The sequence below is a fragment of the Felis catus genome, chromosome X, assembly GCF_018350175.1.
Source record: "Felis catus isolate Fca126 chromosome X, F.catus_Fca126_mat1.0, whole genome shotgun sequence".
In the NCBI taxonomy this organism is placed as follows: domain Eukaryota; kingdom Metazoa; phylum Chordata; class Mammalia; order Carnivora; family Felidae; genus Felis; species Felis catus.
The window spans coordinates 39,452,333-39,478,915 of NC_058386.1; the positions used below are offsets into that span (position 1 = coordinate 39,452,333).

General features: G+C 41.7%; 1 protein-coding gene across 8 annotated transcripts in view; it reads left to right on the forward strand.

The window, feature by feature from the left end:
- The first annotated feature begins 5,461 nt into the window (after positions 1-5,461).
- Positions 5,462-26,583, forward strand: part of KDM6A (lysine demethylase 6A) — a 209,113-nt gene continuing 187,991 nt past the window's right edge. For 5 of the 8 annotated variants that reach the window (XM_023249060.2, XM_023249061.2, XM_023249063.2 and 2 more), the window contains exons 1-2: positions 5,463-5,764; positions 5,979-6,042. In XM_023249060.2, the coding sequence (XP_023104828.1) occupies positions 5,604-5,764; positions 5,979-6,042 (225 nt within the window). In that variant the 5' untranslated portion in view covers positions 5,463-5,603. Of the gene's footprint in view, positions 5,765-5,978; positions 6,043-26,583 lie in introns of all 8 variants that reach the window. The other 3 variants (XM_023249064.2, XM_023249066.2, XR_006593056.1) reach the window with 2 other exon arrangements.

The following is a 26,583-nucleotide window of genomic DNA, read 5'->3' on the forward strand; positions in this document are numbered from 1 at the left end:
ATGTGCTTTTGCAGATATATTGCTGCCTCTGCCTAGAACACACACACCCCTACACTACCCTCTAGTTCCCGTTAATCCATCTTGTATTTTCTAGGAGCTTTCTCTGGTCCTTCTAAGCGGATAAAGATGCCTCTCCTATGAACATCCACAGAAATTTGGGCAAAGCTTATAGCACTCATCATTTTGGGTATTAGGAGACTCTGGATCTTATTTAATAGTATAGAATTTATTTATACAACTCTCTGAGTAAGGACTCAGGACAGGGACCATGCCAATTTGGGAAGTTTTCAGCCATTATTTCTTTGCATACTTTTTGGGCCCCAACCTTTTTCTCTGCTCCTTCTGGGACTCTGATGAACACAAATGCTATATCTTTTTTTATGGTCCCACAGATCCTTGAGGCTTTCTTATTTTTTTCAGTGTATTTTCTCTCTGTTGTTCGGACTGGGTAATTTCTATTGTTCTGTCTTGAAGTTCACTGATGCTTTTCTTTATTCCTTCCATTCTGAGGTTGAGCCCATATGTTGGGTTTTTAATTTTGGTTACTGTATTTTGCAGTTCTAAAATTTCCATTTGGTTCTTCTTTGTATCTCCTATTTCTTTGCTGAAACTTCCTATTCTCTGCCGTAACTTTCCGGTTTTTCATTTGTTTCAAATGGGTTCATAATTGCTCACTGAAACATTTTCATGATGGTTGCTTTCAAGTTCTTGTCAGAGGGGCACTTGGTTGGCTCAGTCCGTTGAGCATCTGACTCTTGATTTCAGCTCAGGTCGTGATCTCACAATTCATGAGTTCGAGCTCCGTGTTGGGCTCTGCACTGACAGTGTGGAGCCTGCTTGGGGTTCTCTGTCTCCCTCTCTCTCTGCCCCTCCCCTACTTGTGCTCACGTGCCTGTGTGCCCTCTCTCTCTCAAAAAGAACTATTAAAAAAAAATTAAAACCCTTGTCAGATAATTGGAACATCTGATGCACCTCAGCGTTCACATCTGTTGACTGTATTTTCTAACTAAGCTCCAATGATCCCGGTTCTCGGTATGAAGGATTTTTTTTTTTTAATTTTATTTATTTTTGAGAGAGAGACAGAGCACAAGCAGGGAGGGGCAGAGAGAGAGGGAGACACAGAATCCGAAGCGGGCTCCAGGCTCCGAGCTGTCAGCACAGAGCCCAATGCAGAGCTCGAGATCATGACCTGAGCGGAAGTTGGACACTTAACCGACTGAGCCACCCAGGCGCCCTGGTATGGATTTTTGATTGAAACTTGGACATCTTGGGGATTAGGCGGCTCTGGATCTTATCCAAATCTTCTGTTTTAGCAGGCCTCTTCTGGCATCACTCTGGTGGGGTAAGGGAAAGCACTGTCTTATTACTATCAGGTAGGGGTGAAAGAAGTCCGGGTTCCCCGCTCAGCCTTGGCTGACTGGTGGAGGGGGAAGATCTTGTTACTTCTAGATATGAATGGGAGTTCTGACACCCCCATTGGGCCCCCACTGATACCACCTTGGCTGGGAGGTATGGGAGTGCCTCATTAGTGCCCCCCACGTTGCTTCCGCTGACACCACGAGGGTGCCGTCACCACTGGGCAGTAGGCTTCCTGTCACACCAACCCAGCAGGGAGGGGTAGGGATTCTTCCTTTCTGCTGGATTGGGGTGGTGGTAGGGATTTGAGGTGCCTCATTACAGCCTGGTGAGGGTAGAAGTCTGGGTTCCTGGTGGCTGTGGGTGGTCTTGACTTCATTTAGAAGTCTCAAAACGATTTTGACAACTGGTTTTTAAACAAATTTTTAAAAACGTTTATTTATTTTGAGGGAGAGCAAGAGTGCCGGCAGGGGAGGGGCAGAGAGAGAGGGAGAGAGGAATCCCGAGTAGGCGCTGCACGGTCAGCACAGAACCCCACCTGGGGCTCGAACCCTCGCGCTGCGAGATCATGACTGGATCCGAAACCAGGAGTCGGGTGCTTAACCAACTGAGCCACCCAGGTGCCCTGACAACTGAAGCTTTTGTAATGACTGAAAGTCTGTCTCTATTTGGCCTTCTATCTCCCCTCAACCCTTACTCTTATTTACTTTTGTCATCAATGTGTTTGGATATCAGTTGGGTAATCTTTATGACACTGGCGAGTGTGGGAAGAGCTGGTAAATACATTTTTTTTTTGATATAAAAAAAGCATGGTTCTAATTATAAGACTAGATAAATCAGGACTGTGTTGTGTGACTTTCTATCTGTACGGGTTATGTGACATTAACATTATAAATAAACTACATGTTCCTAAATGCTTCGGGTTAAGTATTCAGTTGTTCAAAAATGAATTAAATTTACCTTCCTATAATTGAAAGGGCTTCTTCTCTGATATTAATTGATGGTATTCACAGAAGTATTAACTACAGATTGTGCACTAATTAACCCATAATCGGACTCAGCATGACACAAACTTATATAATTTTCAAATGTTGATTTATCTATGCATATATTAGTCATATCACCTGGGTAAACTCACATTATTTCCTCCAGCTCCCGGTGTATTCTGTTACAGTTATGAAATAAGAGTCAGTAATAAGCGATATGAGGTTGAATTTTGGAATAAAGAAGCGAGGTAGCAATGTTGGGATTATATGCCTTCAGTAAAAAGTGGATTAAAACTATGTGTTGGGTTTATGGGGAGGTTGGGGAGTGATAAGGAGGCAGTGATTGGTAGAACGGTGACCGGTACATGAACCCAGAATGTGAAAGCTACAAAGGATCTTAGAAGTTCCAACTTTTTTTTTTTTTTTTTTTTTTGAGGTCTTTGAGTGGATATTATGTATCTGGCACTCTACCTACCTCATGGAAATTCATATTCAAAATAATGTTGTAAAGGGGATCGATTCCCCCGCCCCGCTCACAGAGGAGAGCACTGAAGCTCACACGAGACTAACTTGTGTAAGGTCAGCCAGCTAGCAAGTGGTAGAGTTAGGATTCAAACCTAGGTCTGTCCGGTTTCACAGTTCATGCTCCTCTGGCTCAACGGCTCTGCCTTCCAGATGGGTTTTCGGATTCACTTTGCAGAGAAATAATTACAAAGTCATTTATCTCACTTTACCATTTCTCTCTCCAGCGAGGACCGAAACCTTGGAGGCTTCATACCTACCTATTGTGTATACAAATTATAAACCGCTCCAGTTCTAAAAAAATTACATAGTGTATGGAGATTGATGTTATGTATAAAAATGGTCTCGTGCAGCATAATGGAGGATGGAGATCTGTAGTTGGATTAGACATATAGTTCCGGCTTAGAGGAGAAGGAAGTTTCCCAAGGTCACACAGCCTGCGCAGTAAGGATTCAAATCCAGGACCTCCTGACTCCAACACCACCCCACTGCATCCACTCGGTGCAATTCTGCTGCTATTACCTCCTAACGATTATGTGGTGGGAACGGTTTTGAGCGGTTTGGGGTGGGTAGCCTTATAATTCTTAAGCGCCTCAGTCAAGAATGGCCAACTCCAGGAATATGGCCAAATGGTGGCTGAATTTTCTCTCTGACCGTGCAAGTCTAAGTGTGTGTGGGGAGAAGATCGTGGTGTCAAAATCTCCCAGGACTGGAAGGTTGTGTTTGTGACAAAGTTAACAATGCACGTTAATTTAGCTGTAGAAAACATTCAGCTCTCTATATTCGTTCAAATAAAACGGAACACCGTGAAGAATGGAAGAGGTGTTGCAGAGAAAGTAATTAAACATGAAATATAATCTATATGAAACCACAGTTTGTTAGTCTAGTTACTGGTCTCAGGGGAACAATTTAAAACCGTGTCTGTGTGCAAAATCAGTTGGGATTTCTATAGCTTCTCGCTGAATACTGCTAGGATTACTGAGTCAGCGCGGAATTGTCTTCCTTATATTTTGAAATCCAAGTTAAATCTATCTTGTCTATTGGTTATGAAAAATCTACAAGAATCCATGTTAATAAAGGAAATCTTGTCTTCGTAAGTCGATTAATTAATACTTCCCAATCTCTGAAGACTGGAGGTGTGCCCTGTAACGGATCTATTATATGAGACCTGTCTTTTGGAAAGAGTAATGGACCGAAGGCATGTTTTCTTTTTCTCCCAATTACACCTGGGATTGAAAACTAGACTAGTGACTTTGATTTGCATCTAAGACACGGCCAGAACAAGAAAGTGTTATTGTTGTCTAAGGCATGTTGTGTGGGGGTAGAAAAGGCTTTTCTGGGCTGCAAGCTGTGTTGAGGATCTTAACTATGTCTTCTCTTAGGCCTGTCCACAAGCAGCCCCAACTCTTCCACGAAGGACCCCACCCCCCCACCCCGAGATCACAGTCACAAGAAACCAACATTCTGGAGGTCCAGCTCAACACCTGTCATTGTTTTTCTTACGATACTATAGTGAACTACCGACAAAACGCGGGTAGCATGGAAACTTGGCCCCAAAGTGCCGCCAACAGACCTTGGGCGGTGGGGAGCCGTGATCGGCGAGCCAGACCCCGTGGGCGACTCTTCCTTCCCTCCGGCCGGGGGTCAGGAGGCTTTTCCCCCTTCACTTTCGGCGCGAGCAAGGGGATCGGGGGCCCGGAGCGCAGGCCCGGCCTTGGGCGGCGCCCGTGCCGCCCGGCTTGGGCCAGCAGCCGCTCCCGGAGCGCGCTCCTCGCGGAGGCCATTATTTCCAGCGGTGCCAAAAGTGTGTGCCTTCTTCGGAGGGCGGAGGTCAGGGGCCGTGCGCCGCGACCCTTACCAGGCCCGGCGAGGCCCCGGGACCCCCCGGAGCGCGGGACTGCCCGGGCCGTGGGTCTGGGCCCACCACCCAGCTCTCCGGCAGGCAGAGGCCGACCATGGCGTCCTCACTCACTGCTCACGCCCGCCGCGGGCGGTGCCGGACCTCGCCCTTCCTTACCGCTCCCCTCCCCCTCCCGAGCCCGCCGCGGCTCCCGAGGTGACACGGCCCGGACCCTCCATTCTCTGCCCCAGTGTATTTAACGAGCACAACCTAACCGCTTGCTGCCTCTCGGCGACAACCCTTCCCCCACGACAGACGGGCGCAGCAGCCAACCACCGGCCAGAATTGGCCTGCGTCCCGCTCCCCGACGGTGGCGGCCTCGGTGGGCGGGGCTCGGCAGCTAGCAAGTTGAGTGGAGCCACGGCTGACGTGAGTCAACAAAGGTCACGTGAGGCGAGCGGGCGGCGCCGATTGGTGGCGCCGGCCGGGCGCGGAGGGGGGGTCACGGCGGCGGCGTGGGGTTCGCTGTGTGACACAATTACAACAACTTTGTGCTGGTGCCGGGGAAGTTTGTGTCTCCAACGAATCCCCCCCCTGTCCCCCAGCCCCGCGCGCTCCGGCCGTTCCCGCCGTCCCCGCCTGTGGCTGCCCCCCGCCCGCCCCCGCGATGTGACCCTACAGCCGAGCCGCCGCCGCTGCCGACCCGGGGGCTCCGCAGCCCCTGCCGCCGCCGCCTTCGCCGCCGCCGCGTTGGGATTTTTCGTCGCTGCCGCCCGCGGCGGAGGAGGAGGCGGCGATAAAGTTGGTGTGCCGGTCCCGCGCGGAGATTGGGGGCGTCGTTGCGGGCCCCGGCCCGGGGGGGGGTGTCGGCGTTGGAGTTGTGAATTCGCTGCGTTTCCATGAAATCCTGCGGAGTGTCGCTCGCTACCGCCGCCGCTGCCGCCGCCGCTTTCGGTGATGAGGAAAAGAAAATGGCGGCGGGAAAAGCGAGCGGCGAGAGCGAGGAGGCGTCCCCCAGCCTGACAGCCGAGGAGAGGGAGGCGCTCGGCGGACTGGACAGGTACGGGCCGCCGTCACCCGCCCGGTCGGCTCCGGACGGGCTGGCGCCGCTCTCCGGGGAGGCCCGAGCGCCGCTCGCCTCCGGCGGCGGCGGGGCGGGCACCTCGGCTCGGCGCTCTCCGCGCCGGAGCCGCCGCCGGGGCCTCGGGCGCGGGCAGGGGTGGGTCGGTGGCGTTCCCGGAGCCCTAACGCGCCGCGTGTGTCTCTCCCCGCAGCCGCCTTTTCGGGTTCGTGAGGTTTCATGAAGATGGCGCCAGGACGAAGGCCCTACTGGGCAAGGTAAGGCAGCCGCGGGCCGGAGCGCGGACACCGTCTTCCCCGGCCGGCGCCCCGCTCGCCCCGGGCCCCGCCGCCCGGCCGGCGTTCATTGTGGCCGCGAACGATGGCCGAGGGGCTTCCGGAAAACTATTTCCTGCCTTTGCTCTCCCTCCCTCCCACCCCCCAACCCCCCCAACCCCCGGATACCTCGCTCGCACCCTTGCGAAATCGCCCTCTCTTCTCGTAGCCGGAGGAACCGGGGCAGCAGCGCTTTGGGGCCGAGCTCCACTGGGTGCACGAAAGCGCCTCTCATTTTGCGGCTCTTTGGAGGTAGCCCGATGAGCCCCCGGGGTGCCGGTGTAGCGTCAGGGCAGCGTAAATGTGTGCAGATGTCCCCCCCCCCCCTCCTCAATTTCCGACTTCCTTGCCTCCCGTGGGTTTCATTCTTTCCCTCCACGCAGGCTGTTCGTAACGTCTACTGTGCACCAAACGTTTTGGGCTCTCCTGCGTCCCTGCTCCCAGAAGGGGGAAGTTGCACGTAGTTTAGGGCGGCGAAGAGTTTGCATTGGGCTGTTGACATGCATCCCGATGGGTCTCTCTGTTCTACCTGAAGTTAGGTGACTTGTTTACTTTTTTGGGGCGTTCTGCCCCCACACCCCGCAGTTATTTGCGAATGTGCTTTCTTCTTGGAGTCCCGTTTCCTGTGTGCCTGACCGGGGAGGCCAGGGGGGATTCGGGGTGCAGCCTCTGTTTATTTGTGTGGAAAGTTGTTAGCACTGTCATTTAGTTAAGTAATGGCTGCTCCTATCGGCCCAAGATGGCGGGACAGGGTGGGAGGAGAAAGTGAAGGGGGGGGGGGAGTTGGGGGGGAGGGAGGAGAGGTAAACATGGAAATAAATAGTAGCGATGAATAGGCCTCTCCTTCGGAGTGTGCAGCTCGATGGTGTTCAATAAAAATTGTCCGAGATGATTTGCATGCAGAATTCTTGTACCTTTCTCAGGCTTGGAAGCAGCATTCGTAAGCCTGGTAAATGCTTATCAACCTGTAGCACATTTAGTTGCCCAACCGTAAGCTGTTGAACAAAGGCTGTGGAGTCTCGATCTGTCCGCATCAGTTGGTCCCTCCGGAGCAAAATATGATCGAAGTGATATTTGTGTGCTTCCTTAACGGGCACCGTGAAACTTGGGAGTGTGTGCGATAGGTGTTGCATCCGTTAGACATTTTCTTTTCAAGCCGAAATCCGTAGCTTTCAGTTTGACACCTAGCCTTATTGTTACATTTGAGAAGGAAGTTTGACAAAGCCTAGCGTTTTATTCTTAAGTTGATTTTTAAAAAATTTAGCTAGTTGTCCTCCATTTTTTGTCTGTAGTTTGGTTTAGGAGTCACTAATTCTTTATCTGCAATTGACTTCTGCTTTTGTTTCAAAGTAACTAAGTGTAAGGGATTTCAACCCCAGATAATGACCAGAAAGCTAAACAGTAATAATCCTTTTCAGGAAGCCTGGTGCCTTTGCCTGATAGAGAAAACTTGAATTAAACTTTGGCTGTGTAGGTATTAATTGGTTTCATTAAGATTATCCCTGGAAAAATGAATAGCGACTAGCTCTGAAATGACTTAAGCATCAATAATTAAAGCCTTGAAAATTTTTTGAGTATTTAAAATATTTTGTTGAAAATAATTGACTACTGTCAGAGTTGTCCTTCCACAAGATTAAATATTTAAATAAATGGAGCATTATTTTATCTTGGAGTGATTATTGCCAGTCTAATTGGAGGTTGGTAAAATTGTTTGCAAAGATAACACATTTGGAAAAGTCTGGCCAAATCTGTTGCTTTTGGTTTACGGTAATGAAGATATAAGCGGAATCTGATGTTTTGTGTGGATGATGTGTAAAATGCTAGTTGATGATTTCGTGTCTCAGAACGATGGTGTTTAGTAGATTCACAGTGGATTGGATTTCAGACTGTAGTATTGGACTCTACAGTAATTATGCACTATTGTGTTTAAATTTTAAAGAACTCAGCGTTTTCAAGCATTTTTTTGTGAAAGTGTGCATTACTTTCTTGATGTTTGAAAACAGTAACATGCTACACATGAGAAACTTGTGAAGTTTCACTATGTTTTGGGGAAGAATTAAGGCTTTGTAAAAAAATAATCTGCTGAATTACTAAGTATTTCGTTGAGTTGAAAAAAAAAATTCTTTATTACTTTGTAACTCCATGCTTGTGAGGTCCTACGTATTTAGGGCAAGACTTGTTAGTCTTAACGTTACAGTAAAACATTCTAGAGTGTATGCTTGCAACCTCATGCAGTTCTTGTGAGCCTGCACATCCTAGGGAAATGTATAATGTAAAGCTTGACATTATATAACCTCTCACCTCGTGTTTGAATTGAATTCTGAAAAGAATGAATGAGCTGGGGTCCTGCTGTCGGAAGTATTGAATTAATTCAGTTTCACCCATCTTTTGAATAGTCCTGGGGAACAACAGTCCTCTGTGTGTGTGTGTGTGTGTGTGTGTGTGTGTGTGTAAAATGTTGAGCTATGTTTCAGAATTCATGTTATCTAAAAGTCTTAAAAACAAGAGTTGGCTTTTCTTTCTTGGGGTTGGTTCAGGCTACTTACCTGAAGGCAGGTAATGGAATTGAATAACTCTCAGGGTTCTCTTTTTAGCTGCTATTTTTGTCCTGCCACCCCTCCTCACCTCCTGCCCCCCCCCCCATAAATTTAGTCTGCAGCTTGTATAACTTTTTTTTTTCTTTCTGACAAACTTAGCTATTACTACCTGTTTTCAAAAATTTTTATTCCTATATGTATTATCGGATCAGGCTTCAAGTTTTTAAATTCCAATTTGTAGGTTTAAAAAAAGATAACTCTTGACATAAAAGCTTTGGTAAGTTTTAAACATTTAATAAAAGTGTCTCTTACTTGCCACTAAACTTGTATGTTCCTTTTCCAGGTGTGAGGATACTTTGTCCAAACTGCTGATTTCTTAGTCTCTGAATGTTTTTGTAAGACTCATTCGTATTAGTGTCCTTAAAAGGATTTTTGTTTGTATGATTGCCATTTGATATACAATACTTGGGATTTTGGATTAAAAAATAAATTAGTAATATGGTATATTATTTTTGTAGTAATATCTTTAAAATATCTTTAAAAGGTTGTTAATAGCAAGTGGTTGCTTAATCAGAGTTCTTGAAATACAGCATTAGCTTGACCACTTTGCTCTTTAATGCTGACCATTAATCTTTTGGTAACATAATAATTCAAGATTCTTACATTTTAATTACAGTGGAGTTACTGAAAAGTAATTAGAAATGAAACATTTTAACAAATTAACTGTGGTGATTTTGTTTTTAGTACGTTTTTGAAAATCTTTTGGGTTCATCTTATTCTCAGTTGGATAAGGATTTGTGTTAAAGTATCATGTATAGTAATAATATAGCATAAATACAGAAAGAATAAATATCGTACTATAAGGCATATTTATAGTAATATATTGCTAAAGGGCTGGGGAATCTTATCTGCGTCAGGGAACAACTGCTTAAGTACATAGTTGTTCATTTTGAAGTATCTTTACGTCATTTGTAAGTTTGTCCTGAGTATACTTTATTGAAACCTCTTTTTTTATAATTCTGTTAATCAGTAGAAAGATTATGTGGAATACCGAGGAGTTACGGGTTGTTTACCCTTTAGAATATGCTCGGGGCACCTGGGTGGCTCAGTCCCTTAAGCATCTGACTGTGCCTCCAGTCATGATCTCACTGTTGGTGTGTTGGAGACCGGCATGGGGCTCTCTGCTGTCAGCGCAGAGTTGCTTGGGATGCTCTGTCCCCCCCCTCTCTCTCTGCCCCTCTCCCACTCTCACACACACTCTCTCTCTCTCAAAAATAAACATTAAAAAAGTTGAAAAAAATGTATGTTCTATTTTTCCAAGGAGATCATTAGTATTAACATAGTTAGCATTTTTCATTTTTTGGAAATAGAAGTAGTTTAAAATCCATTAAAGCATATATTTTCCTACATTTGGTCTGCTTGCATGTAGATGGTAGGGGAAACTTACTAGGTCAGTTCTAGAGATGGTTTATTTATACTATAATATTTGGAGATTGATGATGTTTAGAATTATTCTATATTGTGTTTTGTTTGCTGACACTTAAAGGTATATATTCATTTCTAGTGCTAAAGAAGGTTTAGTGTTTGTGTTACAAAAGTAGCCACAGAATAATGTCATGCCTTGTGTTTGAAAATTAGGTCTTTAACTTGATGTGTTTTTAAAAAGTGTTTTCTAGTTTGGAAAGTTGTCTTGTAAATAATTATAGTCATTGTTTGCCTGGATAAAGTCTCATGCTGTTACACATTTCCTAAAATTTTGCTACATCCCTATTAATACAGCTATAATAGTAAGAGATTACAGAAATGTTTGCATACCTGGGCACAAATTAGAACCGCAGGAATATATAAACAGGTACTTTTTAATTTCTGGCCTTCTTTCTCACTGGATAGCTCTTTCTGTAGAATCAATTATAAATTGAAATGACTAGGGAACATTTGACTGCCACCTCTAGATATTTTAGGTTGTTGAGAAAAACTGCCTGAGAGTTGGGTTTTTGTGATTTAGGTGGTAAAGTGGAGTAATGAGGCATCGGTATTAAACCAAAGTGAAGGTTCACTGCTTGGCTAGCTGCAGAGTAAAATGTCTTATTATGACTTGATTATGTAACATTTAGTTTTTATTTCTTTAGTACCAGTATTTTTTTTTTTTGCAGATTTAAGTTGTTTTTTTTTTTTTTTTTTACTTTGAAACTCATTGTGATGCTTTGAGCTCTTTGAAACTGATGTTAATGACTGATAACACTGTACATCATTAACAGTATTTTTGAAATGTGGTATCCAGAGAGCTAGTTTATGTTAAGAAACACCACCAGATTGTCTAAGAATTGGAATGGTGGTTAGGTTATTTAGGGTCCCCCATGTATTTATTTGTAGACTAGTTAATGGAGTTTCATGAATGCGAAATTGATAGTTTTATGTACTCCTACTGAAGGTTTACATACAATTGTATCAGTTTTGCATACTGTCAACAGTACATTAGAGCAACAAACATGGACTCTACATTAAGTGCAAGTCTTCTGTGCAGAGAACATGAAGATAACAGATATTCCTTGCCTGCGTTGAAAACTCAGGCTAAGAGGAATGAGATAAGTATAAGGATGACTAACATAGGAACATCAGTGGCAGAAGAATAGTGTGAAGCGCCCTGAAAGGTTATGTTGAATGTCCATTTAACAAGTAGAATGGAATTTTTTTTTTTTTTTTTTTTTTTTTTTTTTGCTACCCATAGAAGCATCGATTAGCAAGCAGGCACAAAAGCAGTTACAGGAACCTGTTTGGGAAGCTTGTGAAGTCCCAGCCCTTTGTCTTTGTAGGTAGTGTAACAAGGACCTTGCTGGAAAGGTGCATTGGAGGCACATGTAGCAATCTATCAGCAGCAGCAGCAGGCATTATTCCAGAATTACCTGGTCAGCGGTGGAACACGGGGTTGAATGGGACTCATAGACTACATGTACAGTGTGTAGAGTATTGGGATCCTGCGTTTGTGGATTCTTAGACCCTCCTGTTTGTGCAAAGGTGGAGGTGCCTTTATAGTATTTCTAGCCAAGCTACATTAACTCGACCATCATTCATTTCACGTGAAAACTTAACGTCTAACACCCTTTGTGCTCCCTAACGCATTCCAGGGCTTACTGAAGTAAAGGCAGGAGAACCATTGCCTTTGCAGAGTGCTGTCCTGGCTCATGTCCCCCTCATGTCTCTCATTTTTAGATTGAACTGTTCTTGAACTATGTATTCTTGATTTGGGCATTTAAAAAGTTAACAGCTTTTGGATTTTAGATTAGTAGGGTTAACTGATAGTTCCTAGGTTAAAGTTAACTAAGCATTTGAGACCCATCATCTCCTGATGTGTTTCATTAAAAAACAAAACAAAACATTTAATGAGACTTTCTGTTATGTAACATTTTGTCAGACATTTAAAACTAAGTTATTTAATTAAATTTTTACACTTGTGAGTTAAATGTTTACATTTGTGAGACACTGCAAAAAGGATGTCTGGCCTAATTTACAGATAGTCTATTCCATGTATTCAGGTACGTTTCAACAAATTATACACTTTGAACACCAGACCCCAGAAAAGGAAAAAAAAGACCCCATCTGCTAGTTCCTCATGCCTGGGCACTTTTATGACCTGGGCCTTCTTTCTCTGGATGGGTAGTGCTGGAGGTAGGCAGGCATTGATGACTTCTGCAAAACAGTGCTTTCTTGGATCTCCCCTTTTCACTTAGCTTACTGTTGGGGCAGTTGTAAATTGAGTTTCAAAGTTCTACCCTAGATTGGGCCTCAGTAGAATGGCTTTTATTAACAGGATGAGGATTGTTTCTTGATTGTGTTTTTCGGAGATGGTGTTTCTTGACTTGGATATTAGCAAGGAATCTTGTAATTTTGTTTAGGAAAACATTTAAAATCACATTCTGGCAGATGTTGAAAGGACAATCTGCTGTGTGTTCTGTGCCCTCTCTGATCTCATTTTACAGTAATATTTACCTTTGTATGGGTTCTTGGGATCCTTGAATGAGTTTTCATAGCTCAATTTAAGAAGTTCTCTGACCAGGTTTTGGAAGGATAGTAAGTAATTAAAGAAAGGTCATCTTGGAGTACAAATGACTCTAGGGTGAGGAGGAGGGGAGATTTTAAACTTTACACTTTATAGATTTCTGTACTGCTGTTTTTTTTTTTTCTTTAGACATGTATTACTTTACAAATAATACAATAAGCATCCTGATGGTGAGTACACTAGAGTTATATTTTGGTTGATTAAAAATGGGTTTTATTCTACCGTGTGTGTAGAGATACCTGTAAGGGCCTTGTCAAGTCGGGATACTTCTGAGCTTGATGGTCCTTAAGTGGGGATAGGGATGAATGAAGTAGAGATGTGCCCTGTTAGGTCCTATTTCTTTGCCTTTTAGGTGGCTTTGGGGTAAGTCACCATGCAATCTTCATTTTGATCTTTAGCATCTGTTTCTTTGATGATTTCACTTTTGGGCCCCTTTTGGCCCAGATTGACATTTAGGACCAAATTAAAAGGACTATAACCTGAAAGCATGAGAGTAATGCCTTCTTTAGGTAGTTTTAGGGTTCTCAGTCAGATTATGGGCTATTTGTTTGCCACTTTCTCCTACAAACTTTTGTTTTCTTTTATCCATTTCTTCTTTTACTCTTTTTTCTACTTTTCTACATTGCTAAAACTGTTGTTCTCTTAACGTGTTTTTGTATTTTTTTTTTCTTTTTGGTAGTTTGGTCTGTGGTAGTATTTTGTCTGTGTTAGAATAAATAAAAGATGCTTCTGCTAAGTTTATTCTTAGGAAGAAGATTGGACTTTGTTATAGTTAAGAAATTTATGTAAGGTCATCTAATTCATTTTAATTTAGAACAGTGGAAGAAACCCTTTTAGATAAAGGATTGTTTTCAAACTGTGGATCTATTATATTATGTTCATTACATCCTTCTCTTTTTTAAAAAAAGTTTGTTAGGGAAAATTTCCTATATATATATATATATTTTTTTTTCTTATATTTATTTTTGAGACAGAAAGAGAGTGTGAGCGGAGGGAGGAGCAGAGAGAGGGAGACACAGAATCTGAAGCAGGCTCTAGGTTCTGAGCTGTCATCACAGAGCCCGATGTGGGGCTCGAACTCACGAACTGTGAGATCTTGACCTGAGCTGAAGTGGGATGCTTAACCGACTGAACCACTTAGGTACCCCTCCAGTATTTTCAAAAGCAGAGAAAAGTAGCCAACTAACTATCACCAAGCATTACCCAGTTGAGCTATTTTCTTCTTCTTTTTTAAATGGTTATTTATTTTGAGAGAGAGTATGTGCGAGAGGGGCAGAAAAAGAGAGAATCCCAGGCGAGCTCTGCACTGTCAGGGCACAGCTTGACATGGGGCTTGAACTCACGAACTGCGAGATCATGACCTGAGCCAAAATCAAGGGTCAGACACTCAACTGACTGAGCCACCCAGGTGCCCCCAGTTCAGTTATTTTCAACTCATGACCAGTCTTGTTTCATCTCTATCTTACCCCTCACCCCCATTATTTTGAGGGAAATCTCAGGCATCAATCACATCATTTAATCCATAGATAGGTTTGTCTCTGAAACATAATCACAATGCCCTTATTACACATAAAAATAACTTCTTAATAGCAAATATTTTGAGAGCCTTGATTTTTTAACGTGCAAAAGAATTAGTTCCTTGGGAAGCTGGTAGAAAGATATTTAGCTGAATATATGTGACATATTTTAATATCGTGGTAGCATTTTGTAATAGAATATTACACAATACAAGCCAAAAGAGATAATTTTGCCTAAGAACTTTATGAATCTTAGTTGAGTCTGGATCATTTATGCATTTAGGGGAAACTATTTTTAAGATAGTAAGTTTTTAAGATATAGTAGTTAAATTAGTGTTTTGAATTTCAAGTATCAGACTGAGAACTAGAAAAGCTTTTGGTTTTGCTTGATTGATTATGAAACGTTTGCTGACCTGCTGTGGTGAGGGACTGTGCCAAGTCCTGGGGCAACAAGTAAGACCTGGCCTCTGCCCCTGCAGTCTTTGGAGAAAGATGGACAGACTGACTGATCATATGTTGTAGTAAGTATACTAATCAAGGTGTATGCCAAGTGCTATGAGCTGTGAAACGATGGAGCCAGTAAAACATTAAAATTTTTGGATTATGGATAAACTATCCACACAATTCCCAGCATTTTGGAACAGTTGATTTTGACTAGAGAAGTAAGTAGGTGAGGGAATCTGCATAAAGATGGAATTTGGTCTTGGTTATCAAACATGAGTAGAAGTTTAGCAAGAGGAAGGAAAGGGCGAGAGTTGGAAGTATGAAGTTAAATGGTGTTTGAGGAATTGTGCATAGTTAGTGTGGGTAGAGGGTGTCTAAGTGGGATTAGGAGGAAGTAACTGAACATGTCAAGGCCCACGTCACTGTAAGCCCTAGGATGTTTTGGGAGGTCATTGAATTCACCTCTCTAATCAGGGGGAATTGGCATGACTAGAAGTAGGTTTTATGGAAATATTATTGGCTACAGTCAGAAGGGTAAAGTGGAAGGGAAAGGAACCTAGTTGTTAAGTATTGATGGTTAGATAGCAATACGTGGGTTTTAGAATAGAATTCTGGTTCTGCCACTTACCTAGATGTGGGATGCTTGGACAAATTATTTCATCTTTCAGAGGCTCAGCTTTCTCATCTGTTAAATGGAAGTGGTAATAGATTTCTGGCAGGTTGTTGCATTTTGTGTTAGGAAAAAAAGTTACATAAAGTACCTGGCATTGGGCCTAGCATGGAAGGTGCTCAGTGCAAGATACATGGTATCATCTTAGGAAAGACAGTTTAAGTTTAAACTAAGGCTGTATTTTAGGAGTGAGGGGGGAGATGGAGGCAGATTTGAGATCCCTGGAAAGGAATGCTAACATCTCATTACTTTGGCTTTCTTTCTGTGTCTGACCACATCTCAGTCTCCTTTGTAAGAAGACTGTTCCTAGATCTTCTTTACTCACTCTGCCTCCAACTTGCACGTAAACTTGACTGCCACTTGATTATTTGGGCATCTTGACGTTACCTTAAACTGAATATATATATATATATATACGTATATATACATATATATATACGTATATATATGTATATATACGTATATATACGTATATATATATGCATGTATATATATGTATATATGTGTGTATATGTATATATATGTATGTATATATATACATGCAAACTGAATTTATCATTGTCTTTGATGTTTTTTATCATGATAAATGACACTTAACCATTATCCTTGCTAGAAACCTTGGAGTGTTTCTTGACTCTTTTTTTTTTTTTTAACGTTTATTTACTTGATAGAGCAGAGGGAGGGCAGAGAGAGAATCCCAAGCATGCTCCGCACTGTCAGTACAGAGTTGGACTCGTGGCTGGATCCCATGAACCATGAGATCATGACCTGAGCCAAGATCAGGAATCAGACACTTAACCGACTGAGCCACCCAGGCACCTTTGATTCCTTTTTCTTAGCCTATAAAATCCTAATAGTCCTCCTATCTTGTCATTTCTACTTCTTAAATTTCAAATCTGTTTCTCTCCATTCTCACTGCCTGCCATTCTTCTTCTTCTTCTTCTTTTTTTTTTTTTTTTTAAGAGAGCTAGAGTATGTGCAAGCTGGGCGAGCAGCAGAGGGACAGAGGGAGAGGGAGAGAGAGAATCCCAAGCAGGTTCCATGCTCAGCATGAGCCCCACCTGCACCTAGATTTAGCGACCTTGGGATCATGACCTGAGCCAAATTAAGAGTTGGGCACTCAATGGACTGAGCCGCCCAGGCGCCCCCTTCCTGCCAGTATTCTAATTGCAGCCATGATCCTATCTTTGACTTTTGAAATAACTTCATAATAGTGTTTTTGAATATGTATACTTAAGTGTAGTACAAAATTGAAAAGTTACATGAAGGGTGTTAACAGTGAAAAGAAAATCTCCCTCCCACATCTCCCAGTTATTTGGTTCATATTATCAGGCAGCCACTGATAATATGAAGTTATTGGGTAACTTTATATTTCAACACATATACAACAAGCACATATTCTGTTGTGTTTTTTTCCCCACACAAATGAGATCATACTGTATATAAATTGTTAGAAAATACTTTAATTTTACTGTTTGCTGTGTGAAAATGTTTATAGTTCTTATATTGAATTGTCTTGGGTTTGGGAGTTCTCATTCAAATAGGGAGATGTCGGTGAGGGGATTGATTTGGGTTACTTTTAAGTGATTTTGAGGTTCTGTTCTCCTTTTATGCCTGATAGGATAGAAATTCTTCAGCATGTGAAGGTCTTAATTGGAAGTATGTTCACATGTTTTCTTCCTTTCTTTCTTTCTTTTTTTAATTTTAGAGAGAGTATGAGTGGGGGAGAGGGGCAGAGGGAGAGAGGGGAGAGAGAGACTCTTAAGCAGGGTCTACGTTTAGCTTGGACCCCGACATGGGGCTCGATCCCACAACCCTGGGATCATGACCTGAGCTGAAAACAAGAGTCCAGCACTCAACTCACTGAACTACCCAGGTGCCTCTCACGTGGGTTTTCTTAAGATAGCAGTTGTTTAATTTTATATGCTGTGACCTGTCAATTGGAATAATTGGCAAATTTTGGCTTCATATTTTGTTTTCTTGGTGTGATTATCAGGTTCTGTGGTTACTAACTTAATTCACTCCCTGAATGTTTGTGGAAGTAGCCATAGTTTATACTACTTAATAATCTTGTGTTCGTGGGAGTCATTCACTTTCTTGGTTTCTTCTCATTTTTATTATAGAAAAGGAAAAATAGGTAAACTTGCATTCTTGATTAGTTGAAAACAGTACAGGGCTTAGTGTGTTAACTTATTTCACAGCAGAATATTTTTATTTTCACTCTAGAGTGACTGGTGGTAGAGCTAAAACAGTAGTACTTTATTTCTTGGGGGGGTCATTAACCCTTTTAGGGTTAGTGTAGCTGCATACATTTTGTATATGATTTCAGGGAGTGTATGGATCCCTTTGAAGCCCAACTGTAGCCTCCATTATTTTCAGTTAGTGCAGTTTACTTATTTTTGGGTAGAGGTGTTAATGATGGGAATGTGTTGGGAGAAAGAAAAGCTTTAAAACCACTGGGTTGGTTAGGCTTAGATGGCATGGATTTTACCACACAGTTTTGCGGTATTCTATGACCACTTCACATATTCTCTCAAATTCTTCTCTGCTGGTTATTGTAAATTTTTTTTTTCAACGTTTATTTATTTTTGGGACAGAGAGAGACAGAGCATGAACGGGGGAGGGGCAGAGAGAGAGGGAGACACAGAATCGGAAACAGGCTCCAGGCTCTGAGCCATCAGCCCAGAGCCCAACGCGGGGCTCGAACTCACGGACCGCGAGATCGTGACCTGGCTGATGTCGGACACTTAACCGACTGCGCCACCCAGGTGCCCCTCTGCTGGTTATTGTAAGGGTACTAGGGGAAGAGAATGTGGACCGATCCCTAGACAGCTTATTGCTCTAACTGGAAAAATAGCTGTATGCACATGCCCTGTTAACATAGTAAATAGGGTTTAGTATTGCTTCTTCAGCCTGGGCGCTCAAAATGTTGGTTTAAAGATTGGGAAGGCTGTGTGATATACTGGGAAGAACAATGGATTAGAAAACTGAAGACCTGAGTTGTAGGGTCTGCTGCCTACTTTAGTCAAGTTGCTTAATTCTTATGGTCCCCAGTTTTGCCATCTGTTAAGATGAAGGCCTGGGAATTGCAAATTTTCAGTGACTAGCACCAGAATTCTAGGTAACAATTCATTTGAGTTTTTAGGCTTGACCCAGTTCTTTTAAGATTTTGACCCAGAAGCAGGGCACAATGGAACTTTGTTCTAGATGGTAATTTTCTTTGATTTCAGCCTCAGGCCTTCAAGATCAGAAACCAAAAGAATGCAGGCACATTAATGGAACTGAGAGTTGTATGTTTTGGTTAATCTAGTATGATTAACCATTAAGTTAGTCTTAGGTTGATTTGAAAGCTGGTCTTATTTATTAATGGTTCATGTTTTGACTTCTCCAAACTTCTTATAGTTGGGGCTATAATTTTTTAGGTCAGATCTGAGGTTTCTAATTCTAGAAGATGGGTATAGTCACTGCGTCTGTTCGCTAGGAATTCATCTAATAGGACTAAATGAATTCTCATGTGAATTGGTAAGAAATGTCACACTGAATAAATATGTACTGCACAGGACATTTGGGTGTTAGAAGAATAAAGTCCCTCGATTTCCTGAGTAGTGAGAATCACTTGGCATTAGCGGGGCACTTTGCGATCTATTGAATGTAAACTTTATTGTTCAATTTTGCTGTGTATGTGTGATTATATTTTCATTAGTAGCCTATCAGTTAAAAAGGTAGATTTTGAATCCTTTTCTTTCTTTTCTTTTCTTTTCTTTTCTTTTTTTTTTTCTTTTCTTTTCTTTTCTTTTCTTTTCTTTTCTTTTCTCTCTTCTCTTCTCTTCTCTTCTCTTCTCTTCTCTTCTCTTCTCTTCTCTTCTCTTCTCTTTATTCATTTTGAGAGAGAGAGAGAGAGAGAGCGAGAGCGAGCTGGGGAGGGACAGATAGAGACGGAGAGAATCCCAACCAGGCCCCGGCAGCACGGATCTCACGAATTGTGAGATCATGACCTGAGCCGAAATCAAGAGTCAGATGGTTAACCAACTGAGCCACCCATGCACCCCTAGATTTGAAGTTTCTTAAGAGGAAACTTTTTTTTTTTTTTTTTTTGCTTAACAGTCTTTCAAAGATAATAAATGGATAAAATGAAGTAGGTCTTCTGTCATTGAAGTTATTCAAGTTTGCTCATTGACACTTAGTTAGCCAGCTTGTTGTAGGCAACATTCAGACATCAAAGGATAACTTTTACTGTTAAGTTATCTGTGAAGATTACCCAACCCTTAAATAGTCACAATTCTATGAAAAGAGGTAACTGGGTCCTGAATATCTGACAAAGAGCTGGAGTCCTTCCTAATCTGATGGACTGGATCTTGCTTTTTGGCTTTTGCTTTGTCTTGTTGGACTTGGTTGTCTTTACTCATAGAAGTGGACATCGTTTGACAGATTGGATATTATGAATACATTTTTGTAAATGGAAATTGTTTTCTATTAGCTTTTAAAAATTTTGACTTTATTTTGAGATAATGATAGATTCTTGTGAAATTGTAAGAAATAGTAGATCTAGTATATACCCTTTACCCAGTTTCTCCCAGTGGTAGCATCTGGCAAAAGTGTAGTACGATATCACAACCAGGATATTGACATTGATATAATCAAGATATAGAACTGTTACATTACCACAAGTATCTGTCTCGTTGCTGTTTTATACCCACACTCTCCCCATCCCCATTCCAAACCCCTGGCAACTAGTAACCTGTTCTCCATTTCTATAATTTTGTCATTTGAAGAATGTTATATAAATGGGATCTTACAGTATGTGTCCTTTTGGGATTGCCTTTTTTCACTCAGCAGAACTCCCTGGAGATTAATCTCAGTTGTATGTATCAATAGTTTGTTTCTTTTTATTGCTGAGTAGTATTCCCTGGTATTAATGTTACTACATTTTCTTTAACCATTTACCTGTGAAGGGCATCTGAGTTATTTCTCATTTTTGGCTATTGCAAATAAAGCTGCGGTGAACATTTGTGTACAGGTGTTTTTGTGAACATGAGTTTTCTCTGGGATAAATACCGGAGAGTGCAATTGCTGATAGTTGCTTGTTTAGTTTTATAAAAAATTGCCAAACTGTTTTTGAGAGCAGCTCTACCATTCTATATTCCCATCAGCAGTTCCCAGCAGTGTTCCAGTTTCATTGCATCCTTGCCAGCATTTCGCGTTATTAGTGTTATTTTTGGCATTCTGATTGGTGTGTAGTAATAGCTTATTGTGGTTTAGGGGTGCCTGGGTGGCTCAGTCGGTTAAGTGTCCGACTTCTGCTCAGGTCATGATCTCGTGGTTCGTGGGTTCGAGCCCCCATCGGGCCCTGTGCTGACAGCTCGGAGCCTGGAGCCTGCTTCGGATTCTGTGTCTTCCTCTCTCTCTGTCTCTCCCCTGCTCACGCTCTGTCTCTCTCTCCTTCAAAAATAAATAAACATTCAAAAAATTAAAAAAAAAATAGCTCATTGCGGTTTAAATTTGCATTTCCCTCATGGCTGATGATGTTTAACATCCATTATGTTCTTATTTTCCATCCGTATAGCCTCTCTGGTGAAAAGTCTGTTCATGTTTTTTGGATTATTGATTTGAGATTTCTTTTTCTCTGATGCAAAAATTTAATGCTATAAATTCGCCTTTCCACACTACTTTAGCTACGTCCCACATTCTTGTGTGTTGTATTTTCTTTTTTTAAAAGTTTATGTATTTATTTTGAGAGAGAGCACATCGGGTAGGAGCAGAGAGAGAGGGAGAACGAGAATCCCAAGCAAGCTCCGCACTGTCAGCGCAGAGCCTGATGCGGGGCTCAAACTCACAAACTGCGAGATCATGACCTAGCCGAAGTTGGATGCTCAACCGACTGAGCCACCCAGGCGTCCCTCTTATATGTTGTATTTTCATTTTTATTCAGTTCTGTGTATTTTAAGTTTTTCTGAGCTTTCCTCTTTGATCCATGGAATATTTGCTAGTGTGTTGTTCAGTTTTTAAGTATTTGGAGATTTTCCCGTTTTCATTCTGTTATTAATTTTTAGCTTGAGTCCACTGTGATTAGGGAATTTACTCTGTATAATTTCCATTGTATTATATTTGTTGACATCTGTTTTATGTCCCAGGATATGGTCTGTCTTGGTGTCTGTTTCATGGGTGCTTGAAAAGATTGTATATTCTGTTGTTGGATGAATGTTGTATGCATGACAATTAGATACTATTGGTTGACTGTATTGTTCGTTGCTTCTATATCCTTGCTTATTTTTGTATCTAGCAGTTCTATCAATTGCTTAGAGTGTGGTTTTGGCAAATCTCTACCTATAATTGTGGCTTTGTCTATATTCCTTCTATCTTTATCAGTTTTTACTTTTTGTACTTTGAGGCTCTGTCATTTGATGTGTACACATTTAAGATTGTCATCTGGTGGGTTGATGCCTTTATCATTATGTAATATCTCTCTTTGTCTTACTAAAATTGCTGATGTTTTTATTTGCTTTGAGGTCCACTTTATCTTATAATGTAGCCACCCTTGCTTTTTTTTTTTTTTAAATGACTATTTACATGGTATGTCTTGTTCCATACTTTTACTATCATTGTATTAAAAGTGATTTTTTTTTTCGGACAGCATATCATTACATCATTTAAAAATGTATTCTTCCGGGGCACCTGGGTGGCTCAGTCGGTTGAGCATCCGACTTCGGCTCAGGTCATGATCTCACAGCTTGTGAGTTCGAGCCCCGCATCGGGCTCTGTGCTGACAGCTCAGAGCCTGGAGCCTTCTTCTGCTTCTGTGTCTCCCTCTCTCTCTGCCCCTAACCCACTCGCATTCTGTCTCTGTCTCCGTCTCTGTCAAAAGTAAATAAACATTAAAAAAAAAAATTAAAAAAAAATGTATTCTTCCACTGTTTTTTTTTTTTTTCTTTAATTGGTGTGTTTAGGCTACACTTAGGGTAATTATGGATATATTAGGGCTGAAGTCTGCTGTTTTATTATTTTTTATTTACTCTGTTTCTCATTTCTTCTTACCTTCTTATGGGTCAGCTGGATATATTTTTTGGGTTCCATCTTGATTTGTAATGTTTCAGGTATATTTCTTTGTAGAGGTTTCTTGGTTGCTCTAGATATTACACTATTCACATGCAAATTATCATTATCTTTGGTACAGGTACAGATGTTTTTACTGCTTTGAAAAGTGTAGTGTGGAAACTTTACTATTGTTTAGGACCTTTTGCCCTCTCTACTTTAAAATAGGATTTTCTTATAAACATTGAACACCACATTAGATGGTGTGATAAATTTTGCTTCAAACAACAAATATGATTTATGAAACTCAAGTGTAGTGTAATAGTCTATTACACTTAACCCTGATTTTACCTATTCCAGTGTTCTTTTTTTCTTTCTGAAGTCCCAGCCTTCTTTTGTTTTCATTTCCTTTCAGTTTAGAGAACATTTTAAGCCATTCTTTCAGGGTAAGTTTGCAAGGATCAAATTCTCTTAGCTTTTCTGAGATTATCTTTATTTCCCTTCATCCCCGAAGGATTTTTTAGCTGTGGACAGAATCCACAGTGTATAGTTAATTTCTTTTAGTATGTGAAAAATGTTGGGCTATTTTCTTATGTACTCTCTGGTTTCAGATGAGAAATTCGCTATCATTTGAATGTTCCCATGTAAGTAATGTATCATTTTTCTCTGCTTTTAAGAATTTGTCTTTTGATTACAGAAGTTTAATTATGATGTATTTTGGTGTGGGTGTCTTTAGTTTTAGTTTATTTCTGGTTCATGCAGTCTTTTCTACCTGTGGATTAATATGTTTCACCAAATTGTGGAAGTTTTCAGCCATTGTATCTTCAAATACTTTTTCAGTCCCACTCTCTTTTGGGAATTTGATAAGAATCTTAAGTCTTGTTTTTGTCCCATAGGTACCTGAAGCTTTGTTAGTTCTTTTTCAGTCTGTTTTCTTTCTTGTTTAGGTTAGCTAAATTCTGTTGATCTGTTCACTGACTCTGTTGTCTTATTTCCATTCTACTGTTGAGCCCATCCAGAGAGTTATTGTGCTTGTTGTGTTTTTAGTTTTACACTTTCCACTTGGTTCTTTTAAACTAAATTTCCTTTCCTGAGGTTTTCTACTTTTTCGTTTCAAGAGCAGTTGTAACTGCACATTGAAGCATTTTATGTTGACTACTTGAAATGTGAGATAATTCATTCAAAACCTGGGTCATCTCAGTGTTGGGTCTGTTGATTGTTCTCATTCACATTATACTTTTTTGGCTTTTGGTATGGTTGTACCCCGGACATTTGGAATATCACTTAAGAATTCTGGATCCTGTTTGATAGTGGGCAGTCTCTTTGTTGAGGTGTAGTGCAAGGGCTGGGGTGGGTATGTATGTTCAGCTTCTTACTGGGCCCTACAGACAACCGTTCTGGCAAAAATAGAACACTGAGTCATGCTGTCTTGGTGCAGACTGATGGGATGTAAGTTCAATTTCCCCCTTAATCCTCACTGACATCTTCCTAGTAAAAGGTGGGCATTAGTTTACACCACTTTGTGGCCTCTGAGTGGGAGGTGTAAGATCAGCTTCCTGATGGGACATGCTTCCCCAGCAAGAGAGAAGTGGAGGGGTAAGTCTCACCACTTTGATGCTGCAGAGTGGAGCAGAAGCTTTCTCCTTTGTACCACTTCCCTGAGTTGTTGCCAGGTGGGAGGGAGGTGGTGGACGCTCATCTCCCTCGGCACCACTGGCACCAGAGAATGGGTAAAGTGGATTGTTAGCTACTCTCTCTTGCTTGGCTTCATTCAGTCTCATTGCTGGGTAGGTATGGACGTTCAGCTCTCCACTTGTCCCTGCTGACCCCCGGGATGGGAAAGTGGAATGCTGACTGGCTCCAGCTCACACCACCTTGTTCAGTCTTGTTGATGCCAGTTGAGGCTGCATGTTCAGCTCCTTGCTGGTTACCGCTAACACCGGGAGTGTGTGCGTGTGCGTGCGTGCGTGTGTGTGGTGAAGTGTAGTACTGGTTAACCCTGCCTCAAACAGCTTGTTAAGTCTCTTTGCTGCTGGCTGGTGGAGGTGGCTCAGCTTGCCTTTGGGTGTTAGATGTGGAAGATCAGCTACTCTCTTAGCCTTGCCATTAACCCAGCGGGGATATTGGAGCCCATCCTCCCCATCCCCCTCTACTTGGCTGGAATGAAAGATCAGCTTCCTACCCTGCTTCATCAATACTATCCTGGCAGGTGAACTTGAGCACCCCTGTGTGGGGGAGAGAAGATCAACTAACTGCCTGTTTTGTCCTGCCAGGACTATTTGGATTGACCCCGCCTCCTCCCCACTGTAGCCTAGAGGAAGGGGGTATGGAAGAATAAGCTGCATGCTTCGCCCTGCTGAAACTGGAGGGTTCACACATACGTGTTCGTGTGTGCAGATCTTCTCTTGGTCTTTGGCTGGAATATGATGGGTTTTACTGAAAAGGTTTCTGTTGGTGAGCTACCCTTTTCTTAGTCTTTTGGCTAGGAGGAAAGGCTTATAACTTTTTTTCTTTATGACTGTGGTATTGGATGGGGGCTTCTGAAGCAGCACCTAGGCCCAGAAATGTGGGAGGCAATAAGAAAACCCAGGGAACCCACTGCTTTGTCATTCCTAAAGTCTTGGTATCTCTAGGAAGTCTGCCGCCTTTTCCCCCACTTAGCAGACACTTCGTATGCCTGTTTGTTTTGTTTTGTTATGTCTAGGATTTTTTAGTTCTCAGAGTGAGAGCTTGGGAGAGATGAAGCTGTTCCATTTTGGTGGAACTGAAGTTGACTTTTTTAATTTTTAGAAAATTGAAGTAAAGTTGACACACAATGTTATATTAGTTTCAGGTGTACAACAGTAGTGACTTGACAACTCTATACCTTATGCTCAGCTTGCAAGTGCAGCTACAGTCTGTCACCATACAGTGCTATTAGAATTCCATTGGCTATATTCCCTATGCTGTACCTTTCATCCCCTTGACTTAACTCATTCCACAACTAGAAGCCTGTACCTCCCACTCCTCTTCACCCATTTTGCCAGACCTCCCCACCCCTCTTCTCTTTGGCAACCACCAGTTTGTTCTCTAAAGTCTTCCACTAACTTTTATAGATAGATGACCCTTGAACCATGGTAGGGGGAGTGGTTAGGGATGCTGACCCCTGTGCAGTCAAAAATTGGCATATAACTTTTGACTCCCCCAAAACGTAACTACGAATAGCCTACTGTTGACTGAAAGCCTTACTGATAACATAAACAGTTAACACTTTGTATGTTCCATGTATTACGTACTGTAGTCTTCCAGTAAAGTAAGCTAGAGAAAAGAAAATGTTAAAATCCTAAGGAAGAGAAAATACGTTTACAGTACTGTGCTGTATTTATTGAAAAAAAATCTGTGTATAAGTGAACCCATGCAGTTCAAACCTGTGTTGTTCAAGGGTCAAGTGTAACTCAAGTTTAATTGTGAAAATTTTTTACTTAAAGATATTCTGTCACATGGATGAAGTAAGTGTTAAAAATCAAATTTGTAGGGAAATCTTAACTTCAGTGATCATAACACGATCCTCAATTACAAAGCTATTTCCTTATATCCAGGCTTGGTCTATAACTGTATTGTTTTGGGGACAAGGTTTAAATAACTGCAGTGCTTACTTTTGAACATCAAATGTTTTCTGTTATATTCTTTAAATGAAGTGCATGTTTACACAGAGAGAAACTAAAAGATAAGCTGGGTTACAGCAGAATCTCACTATGTTGGTATGCCTCAAACAGCACTTCGTTTTTAGTTTCCCATCCCAAATATACTAATACAACAAAACATTTTATTACTTTTGCCATACTAAGACCAGTAAGACACAACAAAATCCTTTACCCAAATTCTTAATACCCTTTCTTTCTTTCTTTCTTTCTTTCTTTCTTTCTTTCTTTCTTTCTTTCTTTCTTTCTTTCTTTCTTTCTTTCTTTCTTTCTTTCTTTCTAAGTTTATTTATTTTTGAGAGAGAAAGTGTGAGTGAGGGAGGGGCAGAGAGACACAAGGAGACAGAGAATACCAAGCAGGCTCCACACTGTCAGCACGGAGCCCCATGTGGGCCTTGAACCCCATGAGCCACAGAATCATGACCTGAGCTGAAGTCAGACACTGAACTGACTGAGCCACCCAGGTGCCCCTTAAAACACTTTAAATAGAAAAACTGATTCAGAAGTTTTTAGGAGGAAGGGGAAAGGTGGTACATATAAATGTTTCCCT